Here is an 18,271-nt window from a genome sequence, read left to right as displayed (position 1 = left end):
GGATACACTTCAAAATATTGCACTACCCCAGTCATCCCCATCCATCATCCTCATCCCTAGAAGTTCCAGGCCCCTGCTAATTGGTGCTTAATAAATGGAATTTGTACTACCCTTTTCAAGGGACATTATTTGATGTAATTTTAACTTTTCTTTGACGTACAGTACATGCACAGCTGTCTCCATTGTTTTGACTGCATGTATGTTTTATCTGAATGTGACTGGATTACCACTGAAGATTAAGAATATAAATTAGTTTGTGTATACCTGCAGACATTTGATCAGCTAACCATCAGTTACACAGTTTTTTTTAAACATGATCAAATAATTTTTGTACAACTTTCCACACGTGTTAGTAGTTCAGCATTACACAAGCAGTCTGTTCCTGGGAAGTGTTTAGTGTGTATTGGATTGGATTCATACCAGGGCTCAATTCAATCAAACCTGTGTGTTTACACCGACTGGACTTTAGTACTGCATAAAAACCTCCCAAATGAACATGGCCATGGTAGGATTGAATGGCTCTTTATCCTGACTCCTGAATCTATCGTGGCCATGTTTGGTGTTGTGTTTTTAAACTGTACCCACCATCATCCCCATAGGATTCAATTTAGCAACCTTTGTGATCATCTTACGTTGAACTTAATTTAATAGTCTTGTTTGTGAAATTAATTTAATGATAACAATCATAATAAATTATCACAACCTTTCTCTGGAATGGGTTTCTGTTTTATTTTTCTGTGATCTTGCAGGCCGGACACAATCATGAACAATTTATTTCCATTTCCAGACGGTTTAATGTGTTAAATCACAAGTGTCTATCGCCACCCAGCAGATAAACTCCTTGGTTTAATTTGTTGTAGAATGGCTCAAACGTTACTCACTGCATCTTAACACCACAGACAGTAGAGACATTGTACTAGAAATGCCTTTAGGAATCCTTATTATTTCTGTTTTTCAGTCACACCACAACTGTTGAAGCCGGCTGGCTCAAATATCTTTGGTTGGGGAGTTCTTTGGATTACTCTGCAAGCTGAAATACCAAGATAAGGTAAATACGTTTTTCATTCATAACCACCAAAAGATAATGAGTGAACGGACGTATTCCACTGCAGAACAACTCTGGCGTACTGGGTAAGACCGTTGATCATTATTGCAAGGCTAATATTTTCAATGAATTGTAAGCCACATTGGTATCTTCCATAGTGCAGTACTGACCTTTGACCCTTGGTCCCGAGTGCGAACGCGGAGTTTGTTGACCGTGGACTCTGCCAGCTCAGCCCTCTCTTCGGCATCGTTCAGCTCATGCTGGACCTTCCTGAATTTGGTCAGGTTGGAGTTGGCCTGTTTTTCCTGAAGGGGAAGAGCAGAGGGACAGAGCAGGAATTTAAATCATACCCATGTAGGTTATCTGGAAACATCCACGTTCGCTACAGTAAAATGACAACTTGAAATGTTTTTAGGCACTTACCGATTCCTCAGCCTGCCTCTTGTAGTTCTTCACCTTGGTCTGCAGCTTGTCTATGAGGTCCTGCAGACGGGCCAGGTTCTTCCGGTCTTCCTCTGTCTGCAGGAACAAACAACAGAGGACAGCATGAAGCAGCACATCACTACAACCCAAGACCTCATACACCAGGTCGCACTTTCAATCCATAGTACATACGGCAACACAGAGGTCTTAATCAAAGAAACCTTAAAGAGGATGACTTTGATCAGGTGTGGAGAAAGGTTTTAACACTGGAATAACATTTTAATGTGCTATGTTTCAGGTACCTGGTAGGTGAGCTCCTTGATCTTCCTCTCATACTTGCGGACTCCCTTCTGGAACTCGTGGCTCTTCTTCTGCTCAGACTCCAGCTCATTCTCCAGCTCTCTCACCTGTTAATAGGATCCTGTTAAATCACTTCTCTATTGAAGTAGAATGTTAACCAAGTCCAATAAGCATGTAGCATTGAACAAGCCACAGAGGCACATAGGAGCAGCTGTAGAAATGGCTAACGGCTAAATTGGAAAAGCCAACTAGTGTCAACTGAATTGGCACTTCGAATAACGAAATAAATGAATGGCTTTATATTGCACTCTTCCATTGGGCAGATGCTCTCTAGATCCTTACCTTAATCTCCAGTTTCTGGATCTGCTTCTTCCCACCCTTCAGGGCAATCTGCTCAGCCTCGTCCAGGCGCATCTGCAGGTCCTTGACGGTCTGCTCCATGTTCTTCTTCATCCTCTCCAGGTGAGAGCTGGTGTCCTGCTCCTTCTTTAACTCCTCAGCCATCACGGCCGCCTGGACCAATGACAGAGCACAGTTGGGTGTTTTCCAAACGCAATCAAATACATTTCACTGTAAATTTGTTTCTGGGTCTTTCTTACATCAGTGATGGCCTTCTTGGCTTTCTCCTCGGCATTGCGGCACTCAAGCGAAGTCTCGTCCAACTCGGTGGACACCACAGACAGGTCACTCTCCAGCTTCTTTTTCTGGTTGATAAGACTTGTGTTCTGGGAGTGCAACAGGTTGACCCTCTCGGTGGTCTGCAGGAGCTCATGCTCGGCCAGTTTACGCGTGCGCTCGTTCTGCTCCAGCAGGGCTCTGAGCTCTTCCACCTCTGCGGTCAGCAGGTTGTTCCTGCGCTCCGTAACCACTGCCTGCTCCTTCAGTTCCTCGTTCTGGTGTAGGGCCTCATCCACTTCCAGCTGAAGCTCCTGGGGTTACCGAGGAGACAGTGTTCAGTAATGGTTCTGGTAGTACCATCCAACCCAGACAACATGTTTTCCCATTTAAATCACATATTTCACTTCAGTGTGTTGCCATTTGTATCTTCTTTTAAGAAAAAAAAAAGTCTTGCCTTGGTCTGGACCTGCAGGTGGCGCAGTTGTTTCTGGGAATCAGCAGCCTGCCTGTTGGCGTGATTCAACTGCACTTCCATCTCATTCATGTCCCCCTCCATCTTCTTCCTCAGACGCACCGCCTCGTTCCGTGACTTGCACTCTGAGTCCAGGGTGGCCTGCATGGACTCCAGGGCTCGCTGGTGGTTCCGGCTGGGGGGCGGATTCAAGGGAGGACGTTCTCAGACATGGGGCTCTGGTATTCACGCTAGCAAAGTGTGGGTGAGTTGTCCTCCTGTACAAACCCTGACCTGCTTTCTAATTTAATGGAGATTGACCCTACCGGAGGTTGTCGAGTTCCTCGTCCTTCTCCGCCAGTTTCCGCTCAATGTCGGCCTTGACCTGGTTGAGCTCCAGCTGGACGCGGAGAGATTTACTCTCCTCATGCTCCAGAGTACCCTGACGGAGAGAACAGAATATAATACCAACAAATAAACAACAATTACTGAACAGTACGGGTGGAACAGACTTACCTCAGCTTCCTCTAAAGCAGCCTGGATCTCGTTCTTTTCCATGTCCAGTCCCTTTTTCATCTTCTCCAGCTCATGAATGGTCTTACCTCCCTGGGTGATCTGATCGGAAAGGTCAGAAATCTCCTCTATAGATGTAAAGAAAAAGAAGAGTGGGGTGAGCGGGGAAGAATGCAGTTCCATTTGTTTTCGTGCAAGCCTGCTGTGAAATGTTAGCCTATTAAACATTATATTTATATATATTGTGTATTAGAATTTTTGTAATGGCACATGGTTTCTTGGGGGGGAGAAACGATTTAAGATAAAATACAACAAGTACAGTTTGGAGCAGAAGCAGTATGTCTGATGATTGTGTGAGGTAGCCGTACCCAGGAGGTTCTTGTTCTCTCTCTTTGTGGTCTCCAGGTGGTCTATGGCCTCCTCGTAGGAGTTCTTCAACTTGAACAGCTCTGTGCTCAGGCTGCGGGACTCCTTCTGAGAGCTCTCCAGATCGCACTGGCACTCCTCATACTTCTGCCTCCACTCAGCCAGCACCTGACATCAGTAGTTCACCTAATTAGCAATTCCATTGTCCCAGGCCAGGATTACGTTAGGGGGTTAGAACAATCTAAATTGCTATTCGTTCCTCGGCAACCGGGGGCATGGTATAAAGTTGACAGCGGGAGTCATTTAGGAAAAATTGATCATGATAACCTCCAACCAGAGGTGGAAAAAGTAAAGAGTACAAGTACTCAAATGGGTTGGGCTGTGTTCACTTAATAAGGGAAGAATCAAATTATGATCTAAGTAACCAGGTAAAGGGAGTTCAAAACTAACCAATGATCAATTAAATAAAAAGGAAGAGTGTAAACGTCCACTTAATGTCACTGGTTAGTAATGAACTCTGTTTCTCTGCTCATTTTGCTCTAACTTAGGAACTTCCCAGAACTGGAGAACACAGCGAGTACTTTTACTTTGTATTTTTTCCACCTCTGACCTCCGCTTGAACCTCACCTTATCAAAGTTGCGCTGTTTCTTGTCAAGGGCAGCAGCTGCAGCGCTGGAGCGCTGTAGGTCCATCCCCAGGTCCTCTATCTCCGACTGTAGCCGATGCTTGGTCTTCTCCAGGGAGGAGCACTTGGCATTGGACGCCTCTACGGACTCCTCAGCCTCCTGCAAACGTGTCACCAACTTCTTCCTGTCGAAAAACAATCTCAGCTGAATCAGTCCTCACTTTCCCAATGATTTAGTTACTAATACGGATTTGTAAATGTGGAGGAAAGTAAGGTCGGATTAAATGTCATTGTATGTAGACCTCAGAGGTATCACTCACTTCGCCTCTTCCAGCTCTTCTGTCTTCTGGATGGCATCAGTCTCATACTTGGTCCTCCAGCGGGCAACCTCGGCGTTGGCATTGGACAGGGCTCGCTGAAGCTCAGCCTTGGCCTCCTGCTCCTCCTCATACTGCTCCCTCAGCAGGTCACAGTCGTGTCTGGCGGCCTGGAGGGCATGGGCCAGGGCATTCTTCGCCTGAACACGATGACCACGGATGGAGCCAAGACGGAGAGCAGAAAAAGTCAGTCACACTGGAAGACGATAGGTGGTTTGAGATACTGGGATGTTCAATCATTCTTATAGCAAGCAGACTGATGCCGGCACCTAGAATACTACATCTGCCCTTCTTTCCTAAAGACATTTTTCCATAGTAGGGGGCTGTTTCTTACCTTGTTCTCTTCCTCCAGTTGTTTCTTGAGCTCTTCTGCATTCTGACTGTAGGAGTTCTTGCTGCGCTGCAGCTGTGTGACTAGGGCGTCCCTCTCCTCCAGCTTTCTGCCTAACTCGGCTACAGGGATTAACAGACCAATCAGACCTGGGCTTTACACGTCATGCCTGTATTTCAGTCAAACCTGCCAGAGTGATGTTTACTCAGTGTCCTTTATTATAGCACTGATACTGCACCCACACAAAACATAATTCAAAATCAAAACATGTAACGCACAGCAATGAGGGTGAGCTGCCCTGGTAGTAGGCCTAGGTTTTGATACAGTACCCAAGACCAGTGTGTGAGCCTGCACCAAGCTGTAGGACAGAGACTCACCACTGTCGGCCTGAGCGCGGCCTCTCTCAGCGTTGGTGTCGTTGAGCTGCCTCTGGAGCTCCTCCACCCTGGCCTTGGCCTCGTTCATTTGGTCCTCGTAAAGCCGGCACATTTTCTCAGCGTTGGCCTAGAAATACAAGCTAGAATTGTATGTGTGTGTGTGTGTGTGTGTGTGAGAGAGTCTGGGAGCATGTTTATCTTTCTACCTTGATCTTCGACATCTGCTCCACATTAGACACAAGGTCGTCCACCTCCATCTTGGCCTCTGCCCTCTCCTTCTCCAGCTTCTGTTTGACACGCTGTAGACTGTCAATCTGTTCTCCCAGCTCGGCCACGCTGTCGGCATGTTTCTTCCTCAGCCCGGCGACTGTAGTCTCGTGGTGCAGCATGGCCTCCTCCAGATCCCGACGCATCTTCAGGAAGTCCAACTCACGCTTCTTGTTCACCTCGATCTGGGTGGAGGTGGCACCCCCTGCCTCCTCCAGCTTCTCGCTGAGCTCCTCCAGCTCCCGGGCCACATCGCCCTGCTGTTTCTCCAGCTTGGCCCGGAACGCCCGATCAGACTCCAGTTCCTCTTCAAGCTCCTCGTTACGAGCCTGGGAGAACATATGGACACAGGGATGAATGCTTGTGGTCTAGGATCTTGGTATTGAGAAATGTGACTGTATTAACAACATGAGAACTCAGAGTTAATACTTCGTATACATTTTTCTTTTCCAGGTTTAACTTTTTCCTGCCCTCACAATTTTTTTATGTTCAATTTACAATCAGGACCTTGTTTCATCGCAGCAAATTGCAGCCATTCCTTCTCTTATCACACTGCTTACTCAACCAGGTACCAAGTACTTGCCAGAACCTACGCCCGGAGGTGCATTGTCATGACAACTACCAGACAAGTAATCAAGGAGACAACCCTTCCCAACATTTGTCCTACCAGGCCCGGCCTTTGCTGAGCCAATGTACGAACCACAGGCACTGTTGAAATACTGCAACCAGGATTAAAACCCATGCTGTTAGTATTTTCAAACCCAATTCTGCATACGTACCTGTAACTCCTTTATCTTTTTTTCAAGCTGAATTGTCAAAACTTGTTCATCCTCAATCTTAGAGCTAATCTGGTTCATCTCAAAGTCTTTCCTGATTCGAAAGAAGAGTGGGTTACATTTATGTCAATGACTATAAAACTATTCAGTTGTTCAGTTTTCAGTCAGAAAAATTGTTCTCACTTCTTCAGCTTCTCTTGAAGTTGCTGCTTGTCATTCTCCATGTCCATGACAGACTCCAGGGAAAGCTTCAGGTCCCCCTCCAGCTTGCGCTTGGTTCGTTCCAGGTCTAAACGCACTTTCTTCTCTTGCTCCAAAGAGCCTTCCAACTTTTTTGGGCAAAGAGTATGGGTAACGTTAGATAAGATGGCTATAGAACAAGTAAAACAAATGGCAGTAACAATAAATCTAATAGCAGACAATGTGATAATTGTAAACATATTAAAACAATAATTACTTTCTATTTCAATATTAGAGGTTGGATATGCCTACTTAAAAATAATACTAAACTTTACTACAGGACTTACTATAGAATTCTACTGAACACAGCACAATATACGCATCTGTATGTAACACTGCTGTTAATACTAAATAAATATAGTACAAACCCATTTCCAAAAAAGTTGGGACACTGCATAAAATGCAAATAAAAACAGAACGCAATAAAGTGCAAATCATTTATCCCTATATTTAATTGAGAAAAGTACAAAGACAGCATATCAAATGTTGAAACTGAGACATTTTATTGTTTTTGAGAAAATACTTTCCCATTTTGAATTTGATGCCAGCAACAGGTTTTATAAAGGTTGGGTCAGGGGCATGTTTACCACTGTGTTGCATCACCTCTTCTTTTAATAATACTCCGTAAGCATTTGAAAACTGAGGAGACCAATTTCTGTAGTTTTGAAAGTGAAATGTATTCCCATTGCTGCTTGATAAAGCATTTCTGCTGCTCAACAGTTCAGGGTCCTTTATCGTATTTTTCATTTCATAATGCGCCAAATGGATTCACTGCAGGCAGGCCAGTTTTGAACCCAGACTCTTTTACATTATGGTGCCTTCACAGATGTGCATGTCACCCATGCCATATGCAATAATGCACCCCAATACCATCACAGATGCTGGCTTTTGAACTGTGCGCTGATAAAAAGCCAGGTGGTCCCTCTCCTCTTTAGCCCGGAGGGCACGGCGTCCATGATTCCCAAAAAGCTCAATCAAGCACACGTAACGTTTATATTTCTTTCCTCATTTAGTACGTTTTTATGTTTTTTGTTGTTTAAAGAGCGGGGGGGCCAATATGAACCCACACTACAGTGAACCAAATTTTTATTTGTCAGACTACAGGACAGTTTTCCATTTCGCCTCAGTCCATCTTAATGAGCTTGGGCCCAGAGAAGGTGGCAGCGTTTCTGGATCTTGTTTATATCTGGTTTCTTCTCTGCTTGGTAGTTTTCACTTGCATTTGTGGATACAGTGACGTACTGTGTTCCCAGACAATGGTTTTCGGGCGTGTTCCGAGCCCATTAATTTATTTCCACTACAGAATTGTGTCTGTTTTTAATGCATTGCCGTCTGAGGGCCCGAAGATCACAACCATCCAATATTGGTTTTCAGCATTGTCCTTTGTGTACAGAGATTTCTCCGGATTCTCTGAATCTTCTAATGATATTATGTACCGTAGATGACGAGATCCCCAAACTTGTTGCAATTTTACATTGAGAAACGTTATTATTCTCAAAGTGTTGCACTATTTGCCCATTCAGTCTTTCACAGAGTGGTGAACTCTTCCCCATTCTCACTTCTGACAGACCCATCCTCTCTGGAATGATTTTTTAATATCCAATCATGTTACTGACTTGTTGCCAATTTATCTAATTAGTTATGAGAGATTCCACCAGGTTTTCTTTTGCATTACACAATTTTTCCAGTCTTTTGTTGCCCCTGTCCCAGCTTTTCTGAAACGTGTTGCTGGCATCAAATTCAAAGTGGGCACATATTTTTCAAGAAACAATAAAATGTCTCAGTTTCAACATTTAATATGTTGTCTTATACTATTTTCTATTGAATATAGGGTTTATATGGGGTTTTTAATTGCATTCTGTTTTTCATAACATTTTACACCGCATCCCAACCTTTTTGGAAAATGGGTTGTATATACTGAATAAATTTAGTAATACTACTGTATTTGGAGTATTGTATACTGGTGGGTTTTTGGTCCGTCTGGTTAAACTCACATCATCTACTGTCTGTTCCAGCTTGGCCTTGGCCTTGGTCAAAGTGTTGACCTTGTCCTCCTCTGCCTGCAGGTCATCTAATGTCTGCTGCTGGGCCTCTTGCAGAGCCTTTTTCTCCTTGGTCAGCTTCAGGATGATATCATCCAGAGCTGACAACTCCTCGATCAGGTTCTTCACCTGGAGAAGAGGAGACATAGAATATGATGGCGTGAGGAGCTCCTCTCCTTTTGTTACTGCCCAGACAGAACTCCTCTGTTCTCCCCACCTTGTTCTCAGTGGCGTGTTTCTCTTTCTCCACCTTGCCCAGGGTGATCTCCAAGTCATCAATGTCCTTCTTCAGCTCAGCGCACTCATCCTCCAGCTTGCGTTTCTTGACAAGCATGACAGCGTTCGTCTCCTCTTCTTCCTCCAGTCTCTCCATGAGCTCCTTGACCTTTGCCTCTAAGTGGATCTTAGACTTGATCAGGAGGTCACAGCGTTCCTCCGCATCCGCCAAGTTGTCTTGCTCCTACAGGGAGAGAGGAGAGAGCAATGGGAGGCGACATTTGAACCCCATCAGAACCACGCTGTAGGGGTTTGTCCGAGTGTTTCCACCGCGGTGGGTTTGCCGATACTTACCGCCTGCAGTTGCAGAGAGAGGTCATTCTTCTCTTGGATCAGGCTGACCTGCCTCTCCTCCAGCTCTTTACGTTTGGCCTCTGACTTCTCCAGGGCCGTCTTCAGCCGGGCCAACTCCTCCTTCAGAGTAGCCATCTCCTTCTCTGTGGCGGCGCTTTTCAGCAGAGGTTTGATTCTAAAGAAGAGCTTCATCCACGGCCAGTGCTTCACCGCGTTGAAGGCCCGAATGTTCCACTGGATCACCATCAGGGCCTCCCTGGAAACAGAAAGTAATGCGACTGAATTAGGATGTTTTTTCATACCCCTAGCAACTTCCACAGGAAGCTATACAGAACGCTTCCTGTGAAAGTTGTGGATTCGAGCCTGAGTGTCGACATGGTCAGTCTGGGTGCTAGCTGTAAGGGAATGACTAAACTTCTAACGTGACTCTGCACTCCATGCCACTCAAAGGTGGGCACCTTGGTGTTTGTTTAGAAACATAAGCCCTCTGTCCAAAGGCAGGCTTTTGTCCTGTGGCACCCACCACATACAGTATCTCATCTGTAGTATGTGCTCACTTAGAGCTGCAGGCGCCAGGAACAAAAGGGGTCAAGGGCCACAGGGCGGACTGGCGGGGTGGGGCTGCTGTATTTATAGGGGTCCAAGCAGCTGCCAGTTGGCACATGTCGCCACCTGGCTCTAAGGATACCGTCAGCATTGTTAAGGAAAGGCAGACCGGCCAGATGGGAGTTGTGTGTGTGTGTGTGTGTGTGTGTGTGAGAGACAGAGGGAATGAGTTCAATATTGCCATGGGGGCCACACACATGCACAGTAACCATACATGGTCAAGCACACGTCTCCCACACGCCACTAACATGACCCACACATACCGCTCATACTAGAACATGGGAGTGTGCAGTATAATATATCACAAACAGATCACATTACTATTAGGACTGTAGGAGCAGGCAGCTGGTGATGTTTTCACTTCTCTTACTACTGTATCAACTATTCAATCAGTTAGCATTATTTACTCACAAAACCCCTGCAATCTATACCCCCTTACTCGGGCTGAGTAGTTGGCCCGAAACCTCATCATAAGTACAGGTCAAGTCAAATAAAGCCATGCTCCCTTACTTCCTGGTCATCATTTTCTGGAGCTCCTTTCGCATGATCATGCCTCGGCTGAAGGCCTGGAGCATTGTGAGCACCTTGGCCAGACGTTCATCCCTCATCTCCTCCAGTAGCCCCAGCAGACCAGCCTTGAAGAACACCTACAGAACCAGACCAGCCTTGAAGAACACCTACAGAACCAGACCAGCCTTGAAGAACACCTACAGAACCAGACCAGGGGAGGGAAGGTCCCATGCCCTCTGCCTGTGTGATGCGTGTGGGGTTCGGTTGATGACGAAACACACTTTGTCTCCTACCTTGGTGAGTCCGAATTTGTACTGGCTGTGATCGACCTCAAGGGACCACAGCAGTTTCTCTGCTCCTTTTCTGCTGTCCACAAACTTATCGTCAGGGATCGCATGCGGGTTCAGGATGCGATAGCTGTTCGCGTGGTGAAAAGAAAACGAATAAAACCATTTTATCAAACAAGCAGTTCTTAATTTATTTCCCCCCCGACGTGTGTTTTGCAATGTAGCGCGTGCTGACCGCTGTTTGAACTCCGCGTAAATCATGCGGTTGGGAAATCCCTTCCTGCAGATCCTGATGCCCTCCAGCACACCGTTGCAGCGGAGCTGGTGCAGCACCAGGAAGGCGTCCATGATTCCTGCGGGTGACAGGGGGGTCGGGGTTCGTCAGTCAGGGAGGTGAGGACATTCCCTGGAACACTTCAACAACCTGAGTTATGGAGGTGTCGTCTTCAGTTTGGTCCTTGGACCTCAGCTGAAGGGTGTGCTGTGACATACCTGGGGTCTTGGTCTCATTGGGGATAATGCAACGTACAAAGTGCGGCTGGGTGCAGCGAAGGTTAGTCATCAGCTTGTTCAGGTTCTCCTGCAGACACAGAAGCACATATGATGGATGGAGGGAATGAAGGGTTAGGGTTAACTGCATTACCAAGAGGAATTTTGCTCAGTGTAGGTTCAGTGTTTTTTTTACATCGACAGCTAATATCTAAGCTCTTCCCGGGGTTATGAAAAGCAGGCCTTCCTCAATCTTTGAGTTCTGGGGCTGAGCTGAAGCTCTTCCACTGACTTCAGACTGAAGCTCTTCCATTGACTTCAAGGGGATACAGTATGTGATGTATATGAGAGTGGAGCCAGCACAGACTTAAAGTGATGTTCATGTGATCAGTTCCCTAAACATCACTGCAAGTCTTAACTGTCTCCTCCTCAGCACTGTATGGATGATTTCAGAATGCACATGCCTTTACTGGCTATCTAGCGATGCTCATCCTATTGGTTAATTTTCCTGGGTCTCCTTGGGTGATTTTACTGTCTACTAAATCAATGGTAATACAGCCTGATGACATTGTATAAACTAAGTGATTCGCTCACTCTCACCTTATGTAGCTGTGACACAGTCTGGAAAGATGCAGCCTTCTTCCTTCTCTCTTTTCCTCCAGTCCTTTGGTCTGAGTCCGAGTTAACGTAGTTCTCATAAAGGCAGGCCAGCAGCTTGTTGGAGGACTTTTGGAAGCATGCCACCACTGTCTCATTTAACGGGTCCTTGTTTTTGTCCAGCCACCCAACGATATTGTATGGCACCTGGAGCATCAGGATGAAGTCAGCCATTAATATTCTGCTATATGGTATTTCTACATTGAACTACATAATTAGGATGACACATTGTTTGACACATGAGTTCTGTAGACTGCAGTGTGGCTACTGACACAGGAATTGATAGATGAAGAGGCTTATGATATCATGTTTAAAGAGTCATTAAGAGACCCGGTTTCATTTTCTTTCTTCTGTATTTATGTTTGTCCACTTGGATTGTGCCCACTGTATTGCTAAAAGGCCAACACATTATATTATTCTAACAATGCTATGGTATTATAGAGTATAGCATTATTGCACTTACCACTCCAGCGTAGTGTATCAGCTCAAAGTGGGTCTCATATTTGCGCTTCTTATCGGGCCGCGGCTTCTGGAAGTTAGCCGACTTCCCAATGTGGTTATCGTACAACTTGGCCTTAAAGCTGGCGTCAGTAGCCTTGGGGAACATGCATTCCTCTTCCATGATGGACATGATCCCGAGGGGCTGAAGAGAAAATGCCGAACTAAACATCCGTCCAGTGAATCTGACATGCATCATGCAATCAAATATAATACAATAATACATCAAGCAAATACTGAAAAAAAAGAGTATGTTTTGGTTCATTTCTTATTTCGGCGTTTGCTATGTTTTCAATTGAAGGTAGGTGGCCATACCTTCTCTATGAGGTCAATGCAGGCCTGTAGGTCGAGTCCAAAGTCAATGAAGGTCCACTCGATGCACTCACGTTTGTACTCCTCCTGCTCCAGGATGAACATGTGATGGTTGAAATACTGTTGCAGTTTCTCATTGGTGAAGTTGATGCACAGCTGCTCAAAGCTGTTGAGCTGAAATTAAAGGACACATTTTAAGAATGAACGCAGACCGTGGATCCAATGTCTTGGACTGTGTGAATACAAACAGCACTTCAGATATTAAACTTGTTTGTGAAGCTGAGAAGGAATGCAATAACTTGCAGCCACACACAGAAAATGCCAGCTAACTAACATTCAGGATGGCGAATGTGTCGGTTTCTGAATTACCTCAAAGGAATGATTTAGTTAAATTGACTGTGAGGAAGGACTTACCTCAAAGATCTCGAAGCCTGCTATATCCAGCACTCCGATGAAGTACTGGCGAGGCAGAGACGTGTACAGGGTCTTGTTGATGCGTCCCACCAGCCATTTGAACATACGGTCATAAGTGGCTTTGGCCAGAGCTCCAACGGAATAGTTCACCTATTAGCACACAAACATGCACCCACAACCACACACACAACCAAAACCACACACAGGGTACACCGCTGTCATTCACATGGATATCTGCTGTTGCTTGGATACCAGTTCCTCGATCCTGCTTTGTGCTGGGTATATTGATTGATGGAGGATTAAAGCCGTCCCGGCCAGCCGGATAATTACTGGGGTAAATTAAAGCAATATTAAGCGGATTTCACCTTAAGGCACCTGAATAGTTGTAGCTAGCTGTACTGTGATTGTGGCGTTGAGCCCTTTACCTGTTCCATGCTCTGTCCCTTGACCACATACTCATTCCCCACTTTCACCCTGGGGTGTAGGAGACCCTTGAGGAGGTCCGCTGAACTGACTCCCATCAGGTAGGAGGCTTTGTCGGCACCTGGACAGAGATACGAGACAAGAGGCACAAGTATAGCACACTGTTGGTCCGATAACGTATATGTGAACTACTGTAGGTCTTCATTGTTAATCTTAGACCCGGACCACTTCTCTGTCTGAAACTGGTAGTCCTGCATACTTTCAGTGCCATCTGCCTCTGCCTGCTCCTCGCGCTGCTTCTGCTTGAACTTCATGTTGCCGAAGTGCATGATAGCCCCGACTATCTTATAGCAGCCGTACTTCTCATCCGGAGTGAACCCCAGGATGTCCATGGCGTTCTGTGGAGAAACCAGGGGAAGACCTATTTCAACAAGGTTCATCACCGAAGCCAACACACGACTAATTCCTTACAGTTGGGCTAACGGTGAGGAATAGCACAGGAAGAGGTCTTACATCGGTGGCCATGAGCTCTTCCCCATCATCCATGCTCTCCACAATGGTCACACCCTGGGAGCAGAAGTGGTAGTCGTATGGGTTGGTGGACACCAACAGCATGTCTGGTGGAGGAGCCAGATTTTAGAAAACCCAATGCCACTTAAACGGTGGCACTTGTTGGCCGGTTTTGGATTTGATCCTGATTTACCTAAAAGTTCTGGTTTCTTCTGGGACATGATCTGGTAATAGATGTGATAGCTCCTCTCCCCAGGCTGCTGAAATATAACCCTGGATTTTTCCAGAAGATCTAAAGGAGTTCATAAAATGAATTGGCATTATCTGAATTTATCAACTCAAGAAAGGAAGTTTAAGACACATTTTGTGTGCATAGTTGTACAGTTTAAACAGGTGCTATGATGTTTTCATCCCATGTTCCTCTGTCATGGTACTCACATATATCAATATCTGCCGAAGCTAGTTTTCCACTGGTCCCAAAGTGGATCCTTATGAACTTGCCCTGTTGAATTGGGGTGGAAAATACAGCAACTATCCCATAAAGCTGGCAAAGAGCTGGCGTACAAACAACTACTGCTATTGTCATTATGTTTCAGTAGCCTTTCATTTTAGATACTTACAAAACGGGACGAGTTGTCGTTCCTCAGCGTTTTGGCATTGCCAAATGCCTCCATGGCGGGGTTAGCCTCAATGATCTGGTCCTCCAATGTCCCCTAGAATGACAGCAAAACAAGTACAGGATTTACACAGTAGGAGACTAAGATAGTAGATTACTAAGACAGTAGAGGATTAACAAGGTAGAGGATTAACAGATGAGGACTAACTACAGTACAGGATTAACACAGTACAGGACTAACCCAGTAAAGGATTAACACAGTAAAGGACTCACACAGTAAAGGATTAACACAGAAAAGGATTGACACAGTAAAGGATTAACACAGAAAAGGATTGACACAGTAAAGGACTCACACAGTAAAGGATTAACACAGAAAAGGATTGACACAGAAAAGGATTGACACAGTAAAGGATTAACACAGAAAAGGATTGACACCGTAAAGGACTAACACAGTAAATTATTAACAAGGTCCAAACTTGTTCACACTTGACTGGATCATTCTGTAATTCACTTACCCCTGTTTTGGTGGCAGGGCCCTGTTTTAAGGGAAAAGTTTGCAATCACTGTAAACGTATGACTCTCTTTTCTTTCACAGATGTAATTATCATAAACATTTCATATACTAAGGAGGTAAACGATGATACAATTTAACTCTGAATATGTTGTTTACTCTAAAGGATATAAAGACATTGTCTCTAGAAAAGGAATATATAACTTATGGAGCAACTGGGAAGAAGAATTTCTAAAAAGGAAAATCTAAATGAAAAATCTAAATGGGATTGAGAGGAAAATGTAGACAGTGGGCCTCTAAGGGTTAATAACAACAGAATGTTTCAAAAAGGGGAGATGTGGATGGATGGAAAAAAAGATTCAAAAGTCATGAAGAGAACAAGCAGTAAAAAGTGGGCTGCAAACACGACAAACAAGGCCAGAGTCGCAAAGAACAGTAAGAATGTATGTTACACTATCATTCACTGTTTTGATGCTCGATGACGGAATATGACCATAAAGTCACAAAGGGAAATAGTAAACATTTAAGAGCCCAAATGACAACAAAAAAAGGGGAAAAAAAACACCCAAAATGTTTTAAAAGGGAGGGAACAAAAAATTCCAGAATGCCATAGTGGCCTTACTCCTTTCTTAGCAGCTGCTTCCCCAAGAGCCGCTACAATGGCAAAATACTGAATGACACGTTTCGTGTTGACAGTTTTGCCAGCACCGGATTCTCCGCTACAGGAGTGTGAGGAAAATATAGAGAACAAAAATGTGTAGATGAAACAGATTTTTTTTAAAAATGCACAAAAGAAAATGACACCATAAAGTCAAACAAAATACGTTTTCTCTGATAGAAAAAAAAATACCAACATATTTTGTCTTCTAAAAATCCAGCTCTCATTTTCATATGTTTAGATTGGTGACATCCAAAAAACAAATACTGTTTTATATAAGATGGCAAAAGAGTGTCTGCGTTGGGATGGTCTAGCATATTGTAAAGGTTGGTCTAGTAGTGACATGGCGTACATCACATGTACCGATATTCTGCTTTAATTACCTTTAATTAACGACTATTACAAACTATACAGGGCATCAAAGTCATTAGAGCAGAGGTTTTTAAAGATCTTGGTTGTTACTTACGTGATGAGCATGGACTGATTCTCCCGATCTGTGTACATATAACGACAAATGAGTGGTTAGGCTTGTGGAATAACAGAAGTGCTGTGTCAAATTGATTATGCATTTTTGGTGAAGTGTTACTTAGATCACAGCGTATCCCATTACCGGCTGAAGTTTGTATACACTAGCATAACTTCTAGTGGCAAAGAGGGGTCGTAGTATTTTCTGTGCTGAGTGACTTAGTATCATCTGTGCTGAGTGTCTAATGGCATGGAGGAGTGGTGGTGTAATGTGTGCTGAGTGACTTAGTATCATCTGTGCTGAGTGTCTAATGGCATGGAGGAGTGCTGGTGTAATGTGCTGAGTGACTTACTGCGGAGCATGTCGTTGTAGGCGTTGTCGGCGATGGAGTAGATGTGGGGAGGGACTTCAGCACGGCGCTTGCCTTTGTAGGCAGCGACAACCGGGGCGGTGTACACTGGCAGCCATTTGTACGGGTTCACGGTCACACAGAACAGCCCAGAGTAGGTCTGCGGAGGAAGTTGAAGCATGCATTGGATACTACCTGGGCTATAGTTTCCACACCTCTGACACAAGATTCCTTCGAGTTATTAACCGGAGGACCCAGCTAAGCAACAATAATGGGACGGGCGGGGGGGGGGGCCACAAACTAACTGACATGATCTAAAAACAGATGGACACGTGCTTCTGGCTACTTTTTGATCCCAGAAGGGTAAGTAAGAACGGCGTCCTGCCCCTCCATTTCCCCCCTGGGGTCACTCACGTAGATCATCCAGGCCGCGTAACGCCTGCGCAGGTTGAAGAGCACCGAGGCTTCGTTGAGGTGTGTCAGCATGGCCATGTCCTCGATCATGTCATACTTAGGAGGATTCATCTGCTGGATGTCCTCCTCCTTCACTGTGAGAGACTGCACAGGGGAGAGGAGGCAGGAGGACTCAAACGGGAGACATGGGCATAGGGCAAAAGGGGATATGGGGAGGCCTTTGTTGTCACAGACAGTATATTCTGGTTCTGTAAGTATCATATTTAGTCACTGTGTAACTACATTTTATTCCTACTAAAACAATATAGTTATTTATCTGAATATATTTATATATTATATTTTTTTGTAGTACATTATTCTAATTATCTATAAACACTAGCAAAGTAAAGAAGTGGTAATGTGTGGAAATATTCTTCGCACTGAGAGTAAACAGTAAGGAGTGAACTGTAACTCCTTGAGTGCGGCTCTTACCCTTCGGTCTCTGGACTCCACGATGAATTTGTCTCCGACTAACTGCTTGATCTCAACCTCGATGTAAGCCTCCCTTTCGTCTGGAACCCATGCTCGCTTTTTACCATCAAATGCGACGGTCTGCGCAGCCAGCAACTCCAGGTCGGTTTTGCGTAAAAACGGACCAGCCTCCCCGAACTCATTCGCATCAAAGCGGGACATGATGGCACTGGTAACTACTTCACAAGCCAACGAAGCAGCCGACGCACTGACACGACAGACGACTTCTCAAACTCCTTGGAAAAGAGAGGGACAATTACTTAGCGTGCTCGGGGGTTTTGTAATATTTCTAGAATATATTTTGTTTGAAAAAAAGTGGGAATGAAACATCACCAAACCAAAAGCGCACACAATGGAAATGATTTACAATTCGTGAGTAGGCGTAATGCAGTGATATAATCCATTCTTGATAATATATTTAAAAAAATGTAAGTAGCCTAAGACGTAAATGTCAAGATAACTGATTGTTTGAAAAATTTTCATGAGAAAACAACCACAAATCGGTATGCCACCGGTGTGATAAAGCGCATAATGATAAAAAAAAAACGGAAGAGTTTTAAACTGACCTTAGGGTGCACAGAACGGGATAAATAGTCGTAGTAATGTGTGCGCTTTTTATTGTCTCTCTCAAGGTCACTGTCAAAGTAGATGTGTCCCTCATTAACATATGCCACCTCCTCCATCGCCTATTGGTGGTGACCACGTGTCTCAATTGACAC

At 44.8% G+C, this 18,271-nt stretch overlaps 1 protein-coding gene across 3 annotated transcripts; it reads right to left on the bottom strand.

Annotated features, from left to right (window-relative positions):
- Positions 1 to 957: 957 nt before the first annotated feature.
- Positions 958 to 17,891, bottom strand: myh7ba (myosin, heavy chain 7B, cardiac muscle, beta a). Of its 3 annotated transcripts, XM_010881896.4 has the most exons (39): positions 17,514 to 17,891; positions 17,043 to 17,186; positions 16,632 to 16,788; positions 16,280 to 16,307; positions 15,778 to 15,874; positions 14,649 to 14,741; positions 14,467 to 14,530; positions 14,222 to 14,320; positions 14,032 to 14,135; positions 13,778 to 13,916; positions 13,521 to 13,639; positions 13,096 to 13,245; positions 12,685 to 12,855; positions 12,335 to 12,514; positions 11,815 to 12,018; positions 11,218 to 11,305; positions 10,961 to 11,078; positions 10,732 to 10,855; positions 10,439 to 10,575; positions 9,323 to 9,578; positions 8,970 to 9,212; positions 8,705 to 8,881; positions 6,654 to 6,799; positions 6,474 to 6,564; positions 5,634 to 6,023; positions 5,428 to 5,554; positions 5,054 to 5,172; positions 4,663 to 4,859; positions 4,344 to 4,527; positions 3,719 to 3,884; positions 3,354 to 3,478; positions 3,164 to 3,279; positions 2,841 to 3,033; positions 2,368 to 2,697; positions 2,111 to 2,281; positions 1,771 to 1,875; positions 1,469 to 1,564; positions 1,216 to 1,350; positions 958 to 1,030 (listed from the first exon to the last, which is right to left on the bottom strand). In XM_010881896.4, the coding sequence occupies exons 1-39, from the start codon at positions 17,712 to 17,714 to the stop codon at positions 1,019 to 1,021; spliced, it is 5,796 nt and encodes a 1,931-aa protein (XP_010880198.2). In that variant the 5' UTR covers positions 17,715 to 17,891; the 3' UTR covers positions 958 to 1,018. The 3 variants fall into 3 exon arrangements, with proteins under 3 accessions (XP_010880198.2, XP_010880196.2, XP_010880197.2); XM_010881894.5 differs by lacking the exons at positions 15,778 to 15,874; positions 16,632 to 16,788; positions 17,043 to 17,186; positions 17,514 to 17,891 and adding exons at positions 15,160 to 15,180; positions 16,424 to 16,625; XM_010881895.4 differs by lacking the exons at positions 13,096 to 13,245; positions 13,521 to 13,639; positions 13,778 to 13,916; ... (7 more) ...; positions 17,043 to 17,186; positions 17,514 to 17,891 and having other exon boundaries at positions 12,335 to 12,533; positions 12,685 to 12,775.
- Between the last annotated feature and the right edge of the window lie 380 nt (positions 17,892 to 18,271).

Source organism: Esox lucius, chromosome 17 (assembly GCF_011004845.1).
Source record: "Esox lucius isolate fEsoLuc1 chromosome 17, fEsoLuc1.pri, whole genome shotgun sequence".
NCBI classification, from domain to species: Eukaryota; Metazoa; Chordata; class Actinopteri; order Esociformes; family Esocidae; genus Esox; species Esox lucius.
The sequence above is the reverse complement of the archived record's forward strand: the minus strand, read 5'-3'. Positions and strand labels throughout refer to the sequence as shown.

Coding starts and splice junctions, on each gene's coding strand:
- myh7ba (XM_010881896.4), bottom strand. CDS start 17,714: ATGTCCCGCTTTGATGCGAATGAGTTCGGGGAGGCTGGTCCGTTTTTA. Junction 16,308..16,631: donor CTACAACGACATGCTCCGCA/GTAAGTCACTCA, acceptor ATATGTACACAG/ATCGGGAGAATCAGTCCATG. Junction 12,019..12,334: donor TGATACACTACGCTGGAGTG/GTAAGTGCAATA, acceptor CTGATGCTCCAG/GTGCCATACAATATCGTTGG.